Raw genomic sequence first — 10,514 nt, 5'->3', positions numbered from 1 at the left:
CGCTGCAGAGACACAGCTTCTGATTTGCACCTTAGTTCATGCGGGGCTTGCCAGCCTCCAGGGATAAGACTGGGAGCATGTTCCCCCATTGGGATTCCTCCCCGACTCCATGGGCGCAGCACAGCGGCCCTGGCACCGCACCGTGCGGGCACGGAGGGCAGACCGTGACGCTCTCCCGCCATCCCCGAATGCACTTCCCTGTCACTGCACACACATCGTGGCTCTGGCACCGCCGCGGGGACTGGAAGCCAGCTGGGAACAAAGGGAAGAGCTGCAGGGCTGGGATAAGCGGGAGCTCTCCCCGGGACAGCACCGGCCGTGTCAGCAGGACATTTCATCCCAGAGATTAAGGGCTGAGCCACGAACTTGTTTGGAGCTGGAGGGGGAGCGGGGGCTGAGGGCAAAGCCGGCAGCACTGTAGCGAAGCCCCTGGGCCCAGGGCCTTTCCAGGGCAGTAGTGACCATCCTGTGAGCCGGGCAGTCTCGCCGTTCCTTTAAGGACTCGGACGATGGTACCTCCGGAGCGAGGGCCCGGTGCGCCCTTCGCCCGCCGCAGCAGCGCATCCATGCTCTGCCCGCTGCCCGCGCTCAGCTGGCTCCGCGCCGGCCCTGCTCCATGCCGGATGGTTTAACACAGCGGTCAGGGAGGTCCGAGCAACATCCAGAGCTTGGCAGCCAGCTGTGCAAGCACTGCTTCGAAACACACTCAGTCCCTGTGTGCTTACAGTCAGGAGAAGGATTTTTTTTTTTAAGTAAAATCTGGAATGTATAGTACTGCCTGGAAGAAGAGTGACTTAGTGGAGCGCAGGAACCAACAGCATGTGTGTCCTGTACCCTCTCAGAAGCAGCAGTGCTGGTAGGGAGGTGTCAGGGCAGTACCCAGCCATGTTACTTCCCACAAAAATACCTATTTTATAAAAAAGAGTATTTTCCATGGCTGTGCCTTCTTTTGTGTTGGCTCAGGCCCGGAGGGTGGAGGGGGTCGGTGTGCTCCGCAGACGATTTCTCTCCAATCCAGGCACCGGCCCTGTGCTGGGAAAGATGTAAAATACGTGACTTTTCCCCTACGGCTCTGGGGGAAAACAAAACCCCCCCACACAGCATGCACACCAAATGACAACAGAGACAGCCTGTCATTGTGCGGGCTGTCACGCAGAAGAGGGGCTGTCCCCCCATCCCCCCTCCACACCGGCAATGGGAGAGCAGAGCCACGGATGAGTGTTAAAGCGCTCCAGCAGAATATGTAAGGAAATCCTTTCGATGTGGAATTGCCACCGGCTATCAGCGAGCCCGCGCTGGGTTTTGCTTCCAAATCTTGCTCCAGATTGCAAAACACCCGTCGGAGCCGGGACAGCTGATGCCGAGGGAGTTTCCAGAAGGGATGCAGAGCTCGTGCCTTTCGCCGGACAGCATGCATTATCAGTTCACCAGGGATGAGCCGTGTGCCTGCTGTTTGTCAGCGGCCACATCCGCACCCGAAGTGGTTTTTCTTGCCCAACAGCAGTCTGAATGAACCGGGGGGGGGGGTCACAACAAACGTGCCCGCTCCCCAGAGCCGCTCTGGTTTCCGATCTCTTCGAGGAGGGCGTGTGTGTGACTTCGGGCGGATGGGAGCCAGCCTGCAGACTCGACGCCTGGCTCTCTGAGTCTCCAGACAAGGCTTTTCCCACTACGGGACAGCGCTGCGCCCATCCATATAGCTCTGTCTCTGGTCCTTGGCAAATCCTCCTTGAGGTGCACTAAAATTTTCAGCATTCCAGCTGTTTGCTTGGCTGCGGCTTGTAGGGTGATGGGCGGGAGCGAGCTCACCCCATGAGTCGGTGAGCGCTGTTCTACTGAGGATGTACAGAAAACCTCCAACTGCACGTCCCTTTTTTTGGGGAAGTTGCTGGAAGCAGACTCCCGGGGCCAAGGGACCACCTCCGCCCCCTGCCACTGCGAGGGGCACTCGGGTTCGCCGCACGCCCAACCCAACGGAGGGGGGAAAACATACAAAAAATTAATGTGACACGGTGACATTTGATGCAGCGACAGGAGAGGCGGCAGCGGCGGGGGCGGCCGGGGACACCCCGACTCTCCCCCCGCCCCCTGGCCCCGTCCCTCCCGCACCGCCTACGTGCGCCCCGACACTGCCCTGATGGCACGGCCCCGGCGGGCCGTACCATGGGCCGGGCTCCGGCGGGGGCGGAAAGGGGACGGAGGGGAAAGGGAGAGACGAGTGCCGGGGCCATGGGGGTCCAGTGGGCAAGGGGCTCCTCGCGGGCGGCGGCGGCAGGGCAGGGGGGCGCCGCCGGCGGCAGCCGGCCCGAGCGGGGCGGCGAGGGCGGGGAGGGCGGGGGTCGGCGGGGCGGGGTGAGCGGGAGGCGGGCGGCGGCTCAACAGGTACAAATGGTTCCTCCCCGCAGCAGCAGCGACGTGCAGAAGCGAACGCGCCGCGCCCGCCGCTGTCACCGCCGGGGGGGCGGGGGGGCCGCCTGCCCGCCCGGCCCCGCCCCGCAGCGGCCGTCGGCGGGCGGTGGCGGAGCTGCCATTGGCTGCAGCGGCGCGGGGGCGGGGCCGGCGGGCGGGCGCGCGGCGTCGCCATTGGCTAGAGCGGCGCGGGGGGCGGAGCGAGGGGCCGCGGCGCGCGGCGTGGGCCGGGCCGGGGCAGAGCGAGAAGTTGGCGGCGGCGGCGGGAGCGCAGGTGAGCGGCGGCCGCGCCGGGAGGGGTTCCCCGTTCCAGAGCTGCGGGGCAACGCCGGCCCCGGGGCCGCACGGGCCAGCCTGCCCCGGGGGTGGGAGCGCGGAGCTGCAGCTCCACGCGCCGCGGAGCCCGGGCACGGCGCGGCTCCCCCCTCCCGCGCCCCATCCTTCGCGCTGCCCGGTGTCGCCTATGCTGCAGGCGGGCCCCGCCGCCCCCCCCGTCACCCTCCAGGAGCAGGTGAGCCACTGACTAACGCACATTGTGCTCTCGGCGACTCCACTGTGCGTGTGACAGCGGCTAACCTGCTCCTCGGACATCACTGTGCGGCCGCCTCGCCTCCCCGGACCCGCGCCTCGAAGCCTCGACGCCCTCCTGCGCTCTCGGCCAGCCAGGTGAGGGGCTCCGGCGTGCCAGGGAGTCGGCTCCCCATCGGTCACCACTGTCCTGCCTCCAGTGGTTGCCCGTGCTCGGCTCTGCGGACCCTCGATGGTCGGCCCGGATCGGCCGCGCTCGCTCAGGGCAGCGCGGAAAGATGGAGCGCTCCTGCCCCGGGGCTCGGTGTGCCCGCGGGAGGTGGAGGGAACGGGCCGCGTCGGCATGTCGGTGCGAGTAGTTGGTGGTAAAGTTGTTCAGGAGGGATGGCGTGCCTCTCTCTGTTCTCTCACTCTTCTCCAAAGTAAATAAGTGCTAGCGGACTCCGTACCAAGTTAGAGACGCATCATCCCGGCCGGTGACGTCTTGAGAGCCGGTCAGTGACTAACTGAACTGCTATTGCCAAGGGTGTGTTAATAGAAGAAACTCTGCCTAGTATTGCCCTGCATGAGTCACATTTAAACAGAGGCTCTCTAGTCTGTTAAAGGAAAAGCAGAAACGAGCCTCACTTTCCTTTTTTGTTGCTGGTTTTTTTTTCCATCCCACCCCTCACCTTTGCTCGCTGTTTTCTTCATCCTGTGCCAGGGCTCTATTGGCGGCCCGGCCCTGGCTGGGCATTTGCAGAGCTGCCGTGCCCAGTGTGCTGTGATGTCACGCAGGGGACTCTGACTTCATGGCCCCGAGGAACAGGAAGGCAAGCCAGGCAGGGACTTTTCCAGCCACCCACGGTGGCTGTCACTAAAAACTGAGGAAGTGACGAAGCAGATGGCTTCTCCTACAAAGTTACCTCTTGTGATTTTTCGGCTGCTGAAGAAGCTGGGTAGTTGAAATGTGTATTTTCTGGAGAGCAGCACAGCTTCATTGTCAGCTGAATTCCTAATATCCAGCTAAGATTCACCACAGCTGCTGAGGTTCGCTGGAAGGGCTCAGGTATTCCCACTACTCCCGGGGCTGCTCTCATTAGCCCTGGGCTGTTGTAAAGGCTTGATCTGAAGGAATTGGTAGCGCTCTGGTCAATAAGTAGTTAATTGCACAAAAGGCAGAGCAAGGTCCTCTGTTGGTAAAGTGTCTCTCTGAGAAGTTTTGCCTGTCCCTATCTCTCCTTCATGCTCTTATCATTTCTGTCTGTGTCCCAGAGGAACATCTGCTCTTCACGAGGAAACTCAGCTCCCTCAGTGCTCTGTGTTTCCGTAGTGCTCAAACAGCCTGGGAAGATGGGAAAACCAACCGAATTTACCCAAGATGCTTTCATGCTTTCATGTTTTTTCAGAAGCCGAATAGGCCTTTTTATTTTTTTCTTTTTAATGGGGGACAGGGTTGGGTAGACAAGTTTGCAGCTGTCTCAGCCCCAGATTGCTTTTTTTCTTTCCTAGCTGCATCTACAGCATCTTCCCACTGCTGGTCCCAAGCAGGCAGGAGCACAGTGTAGCCACACAGAGAAAGGGAGGGAGGGAAACCTGGTGCAAAATCCATCTGTGTACAAGTGTGGCTGAGAGCTGAAACTCAAGGCCACAGTCCCCCTGCCACTCCATTTTATAGGTGACCATGCACGTAACAAACCTGTGTCTGAAAATAAAGGTGCTTTGTTTCTCTTTGAATGAACAGCCCTGCGTTTGGGACTGTGCTGGCTGATGAGCTAACCCAGGAGATGCCGCTGGCAGGAGCAGCTCTGCAGGTCACCTGGCAAGGCCTGTCCCAATTCCTGTGAGCAGCACTATGGTACGAATGCTTCCGACTTCCTGCCACCAATGGAACCATCCTGTTCATCTCCAGTAAGCAAAAGGAAGGGGTTGAAGTGAAGTTTGTTTGGTTTTGCCTTTTTTTGTGTGTGTCTCCAGTAAGGGGGGGGAACATCCAACTCAGTTCCTGTTTTTAACATTCTTCTGGCATGATTCAAAACTAACCTGCTGTGCTGTCACCTGAAGTCTTCAATAAATGTGCAAAACCAGTGTTTGAGTGCTGATTACTGTAATCCAGGGCATCAGACCAGGTGAAGAGGAAAGCTGTGCCTTCTCAGTGATGTGTCTGATTGCACTGCATGCCTGGTTCCTCCCATCTCTTATTTTGCCTCTGTGGCCAGTGAAGGTGGCTTGAAAAGGAGAGCAGAAGGGTGTGACATGGTTGTCCCCCAAGCAGGAAGCTCAGCATCAGCCCTTCTGTCCTGGCCTAACTGCAGGGTGCTCCTGAGTGGTGAGAAAATACACCAGGGCTGTGATGCCCCTTGATTTCATGTTTTTCAGTAGCTAATAAACAGATTTGTAAGATGGTACTTAGCTTGGTTAGAAGAGTAGTTGTGTGCTTTCACTCCGAACTGTGAGATTTTTGGTGAGAGGCAGGGGAGTGCCTTACAGGAGGGGATGATGCTGAATTTCAGGCCTGTTGAGCTGAAGGGACTCTTTGTGCTCTTCAAAGATTTTGTTCTTGTTTCAGCTCTTCATGGAGGGAAGGGAACAGGCCTTACCCTTCAAGCACCACACGAAGAAATGCCTGTTGTGTTCTGTCCATAACATGTCCCAGTGTCAGGTGAGCCTCACTGCAGGAGCAAGCTGCTCTATGAGGAATAGAAGGAGTACATGAATTGTTTAAGAGGAAGTCAGTTAGTTAAATGCAAGCAGGGACTTATATAATACATCCTAAAAAAAAAAAAAAAACCAAAAAAAAACCCAGAAAGATTTCTGCTGGCAGGAGGTTCCATTGGGAGAGAAACTTGCTCATCCATAAACAAGAAAATTTCCCAGCCTCCTCTAGTGCTTTATGGTGCTTTTTTTTTTTTTTTTTTTTCAAGGGCAAGGTAGAATGCAGTCAGTCTGCACTCTGAGATGGAGAAAGAAAAATCATCATAGGGGAGCAGACAATGCTCCCTGCATGGACACACATGCTGGTTCAAACAGCTCTTCCTCATCTGCAGTGAGCTATGCTGGGAGAAGCTGTGCAGCCAGGAGCAAGCAGCAGAGCATCTGTACACCACTCGGGGAGCAAAACCATCAGGCATTTTCTCCTCCAGACATTCACACCTTTTCTTATGTAACTGGTGCTGAAGTGTGTGCTTTGAAAGCGCTTGCCAAATCCAGGGGCTGGGAGGCAGCACAAATGCTTCTAGCACTCTAGATGAAATTGAGGGGGGAAAAAAATTATCCAAACCCAAACACCCAGGAACTTGTACAAATATGTGATTGCAACTTGGGGATGGTTCACGTGTCTGCAGCAGTGTTGCCCTGAAGAAAGTGGACTGGCCTGGGGCAGTGCTGGCACCCAGACCACCATCTGATGAGGGTGGTGAGGAGCTGACCGTCCAGGATAGAGGGGTGAGGAGCTGGGGGCCATTTTCCTCACACAATATTAAAAAAAAAGTAACCCTAAAAAAAAATCAGGTAGTGCAGCCAGGAAAAGGGCGCCAGGGAGGCTGGAGGTGGCTGAAATACTCTTCTGAATGGTGCCTTGTGCTGGCAGAACCTGCAGATTTATTAAAAAAAAAGGCCAACAAAAATGCGGGACTGCTCACCAGCGAAAACCAGGTAAATCCTTCACTCTGTGATTTTTCGGATGGCACTGGAGCTAGCCAGGAGAAGCATCTGAGGAGAGAGAAGCTCTGTAGTCCATTCCTGCCCGCTCCAGGGAAGGAGGAAGCTGCCCACGGCGCCTGAGGGACCTGGGGACACGGGTCCCTGCGCAGCCAGGCACAGCATCCTCGAGCCACCCTGCACGCTTGGATCCCTGCCTTGCCCGCGAGCCAGTTGTTCCCTCTCCAGTACGCGCCGTACGCTGGGCTGCTGGTTTGTTTTTTAAGGGAAAAAAACCATAATTTATTTGCTTTGTTTTAATCTCATAACAATGGGTAATGGTAATTTCTTCCTACCACTCTGTAGTGGCCTAGAAAAGGACAGCATCATCTCCACTGTAGCAAGAAGGCTTGTCCCAGGGCATAAAATTTTAATTAGGAACAATCACGCAGCCTTGAAATGGGAATCGCGAGCAGCAAAAAAGTCAAACCATCAATAAAATATTCAATGGCAGAAATGTATTATTGACACAGGCTTTAGAGCAGCTAAAAGAGGGAGGGCGGGGCAGCGGGGATCGAGCCTCGCTGCGTTAAATAACAGGCAGGGACCCGCGCAGGCCCCCCGAGCCCAGGAATATAGGTCAGCCTGGGCCGGGAGCTCCCGAGGTAACGCTGGAGTTTATTACCACCCACCTCTGCCCCACGTGCACCACAGCAGGGACTGAGGTGCTAATCAAAGTCATTTATTACCTTGTAAAACACTGCTGGCCTAGGCAGCAGCTGGGTGATGGTGGGTGGGACACAAAATGAAGAAAATCTGCAAAGAACCACAGTCGTGAGAGTTAGCCCTTGGTCACAGCCCTCTCGCCAGCCCCATGCCCAGTTATCAGGGGGGGACACAGTTGATTTACTCTGTCTCCCACCCATGCAACAGTTCCAAATCCTGCATGCCAGCCAAGGGGCATCAGCTGAAGGGCCAAATCTGCTGTGATATATATTTTAAATCCTTATTTTCCACACCCTCCCACACCTCCCTCTAGGAAAGACTGGTGCTGGTTTGGCCTGTTATGATTGACTGAATTATGACTGAACCTACAAAACTGATAAATAATATATAATCATAACAGAGGGGAAAAAAATCCTCCAGACATTCAAATTAATTTTCTGCCCCCATTTGGAAGTACCATAGGTGATGAGTCTTTTCTCTTCATTCCTGTTTATTTTGCAGAAGGCAAGGCTACAAATGTAACCCAAAAAATGAAAGATCCAGTTTTAAACCTGCAGAGGTCAGTTTTCTGGGATACACAAAGGATGTCCCATGACACACTGAAATCCAGCCATGTCCAGGGAAAGTGGGTTTTCTAATCTGCTTTTCCGTCCCCTCCCCAAGCAGCACTGAAATGGTCTTTTTACACTGTCCATCACCCACTTCTTAGCAAGGCAGAAGCTTTAAAAAACAAGAGTCCAAAAAAAAAAGCACACAAAGCTCAAAAAGGCAACAAGCAGGGGAGAAACAGCTGCATGTAATGAACATATTTTTAACTAATTTTCCTTGAGATAGATGATTTAAGGAGGGCGAGGGGGAACTTGAAAAACAACCCACCCAAAAAGCCCCAATTCAAAAAAGGCAACTTTGAAATTGCATCTCCCCACTGTGACAGCTCTCCAGTCATAACCTAAGACACAGAAGTACCAGTGGATCTCCCAAAATGCAAACTTTAATCCTTTAATATTACTTGATCAGCCTGCTAGACTGTGGTGACACCTTGAAAATCAGCTTTGAGAGGGGAAGATGTCCCCAGGGACAAGAGCCAGCAGAAGCTCAGGGGAAATGGTGATGGACAGCAAGAGCTGACATTCCTGGCTGCTGTTATCCCACTGCAAAGAGGCTTGGAGGCAAATGGGAAATTTCCCCTTACCTGCTCCTGCCTGCAGCTGAGCACCACCCCCTTTGCCTCCTGTCCTAAAATGCTCTGAGCTGCTGCTGCTGCTGCTGTGCATTATTAAAATGTTGCCATGTTTCATCCCAGAGATGGCCACAGCTCACCGGAGACAAGCTGCATCCCCTGGCTGTAAAGCGCTTCACAATTAAAAAAAAAAAAAAAAAAGAGAAAAAAAAAGGGGGGAAAAAAAAGGAAGAAAAGAGCACTGTGTGCATAAGAGTCAGTCAGTTATAAAATACTCACAGCTTTAATTCGGCAAATAGGAAGAGATGGCTCGGAATGGAAGAGGCAGCTGCGGGGTGCGCAAACCACTGGGACGCGTCCGGCAGGGACGGCTCACCCTGGCCACAAGAGCACACTCACACTCGCTTTGCTCAAATCCTTTCCCAAAGATTTATTGAAAATTGGATCTGCGGCGCACGGGATTTACATTCGCACAGGGAAGCGGGGTTTCACCGGGAACGCTGTGCCCAAGCCGCATTTTCCGCATACGACGCACTGAGAACAGGCTCAGGGATCTCCCAGACAAACTCATCCCCTCCCCAAACCGCTTTGGTTTTGCAATTAAAATACCAAACAAGGTGCCCCACCGCCACAGATGAACAGAATGGTAACTACTGGCCATCGAGTTAAAAAAAATTATCAGGGAAATGTCACCAATAGTATTTTGGTCCTGCTCCCCACTCACACCACCACCGGGGAAGGGCTCATTCTGCAATTTTTTACTTTAAAAAGAAGTTGAAAGATTAAATGCATTTAAGAAAAACAACTCCTGCTGTGTGCTCCCTTGAAGCGTGGTCTGTGGCACCACAGAAAGTGGTTTCTCCTACAGGTTTCTTATAATATACATAAAAAAAGACGGGCCAGAAATTTGTCTTAAAACTGTTTTTGGGCCTCCCTTGCCGCCAGTGAAGAGGCTGTTTGTCATGGCTCCACTTGCAGTGACAAGTTGCTGTGAAATCTGTTAACTTGCTCCATCCAGGTGAGCCTCCTCAGGGGTCTCCACTGCAGCTTTGCTCCCCTAGTCAAAGGAACAATGACTTTTCCAAATGCACGATGGATCTTTAAGCAGAATGGGTGCACTGCTGTTTTCTGTTCAATATAGAAACTACTTAAAAAAAATAGAAGGGAGTCGCTTTCATCCTCAGGGGAAGAGGGTTGCTTTGTGAAATCAGTCTCTAGTTTTACTTTACAGTCTGTAAAAATATTCTGTCTGGCCATCCACATCCATTCACAATATAAAGCAGTAAAAAAAATATAAAATATATATATATATATATATATATATAATATGGTTTATTTATACAGTTACACTTTGAAGGCAATTGATCCTCCACTGCCTGGGACCTTCTACCTCCAGATGCTCTGCCTGGTTGATACAACTGCAAGATAAGAGAAAAAAAAAACACCTGAGCAATCCCACCCTGGTGGGTGAGAACTTGCAAAAAGGAGAGTGGAAAACAGGATGTATGTGAGCACAAAGCCTGGACTGGGAGATGGGAGTGCGGTTGCTGCAGTGTCCTGAAGGATGGGGGTGGATGTATTGGGCTGTGTGGAGGATGGCAAGAGGCTTTTGCTGGGGCAAAGGTGGCATGGGTGGGAGGAGAATGCCAGGGTGGATGTAGCATCACCACAGCAGGTAGGTGTCCCTAATACAGCTCTCTTTTGCTGCATGCAAAAAACAGGTGCAAGGGGACAAAAGAGTCACAGGAGGTAGGAAGGGTTTTGGAATGAACTGGTCAATAATATATGGAACAAAAGTAGCTCCTGTAAAAGCCAGGAGACAAGCCCTCCTCATCCTAACTGAGCAAGGCCTTAACCCTGGGGGTACAGAGTGGCAGGAGAGGGATGAGAACCATCCTCCACAGCTCCTGGCAGGGCAGAGAGCCAAGCTGCCAGTGTGTGAGCCCCTGGCAGCACAGCAGAGACTGCTGGAGTGTGAGCTTTGCGCTTCCTAATGGCATCTATAAATAGCTCTGGCCTCCCACCACCAGCACACGCTTGCTCTCTGCAGCCC

At 53.5% G+C, this 10,514-nt stretch overlaps 1 protein-coding gene and 1 long non-coding RNA gene across 7 annotated transcripts in view; one reads left to right on the top strand and one right to left on the bottom strand.

Annotated features, from left to right (window-relative positions):
- Positions 1–2,599: 2,599 nt before the first annotated feature.
- LOC141729371 (uncharacterized) lies at positions 2,600–9,215 on the top strand. The gene is made up of 4 exons (XR_012580848.1): positions 2,600–2,683; positions 4,661–4,827; positions 5,486–5,578; positions 5,841–9,215. It is a non-coding gene; the product is annotated as an uncharacterized LOC141729371 (long non-coding RNA).
- RASSF7 (Ras association domain family member 7) overlaps positions 8,867–10,514 on the bottom strand; it is a 58,288-nt gene continuing 56,640 nt past the window's right edge. For all 6 annotated transcript variants that reach the window (XM_074543259.1, XM_074543256.1, XM_074543255.1 and 3 more), the window contains one exon: positions 8,867–9,879. In XM_074543259.1, coding sequence (XP_074399360.1) covers positions 9,848–9,879 — 32 coding nt within the window. In that variant the 3' untranslated portion in view covers positions 8,867–9,847. The remainder of the gene's footprint in view (positions 9,880–10,514) is intronic.

The sequence above is a fragment of the Zonotrichia albicollis genome, chromosome 6, assembly GCF_047830755.1.
Source record: "Zonotrichia albicollis isolate bZonAlb1 chromosome 6, bZonAlb1.hap1, whole genome shotgun sequence".
NCBI classification, from domain to species: domain Eukaryota; kingdom Metazoa; phylum Chordata; class Aves; order Passeriformes; family Passerellidae; genus Zonotrichia; species Zonotrichia albicollis.
The sequence above is the reverse complement of the archived record's forward strand: the minus strand, read 5'-3'. Positions and strand labels throughout refer to the sequence as shown.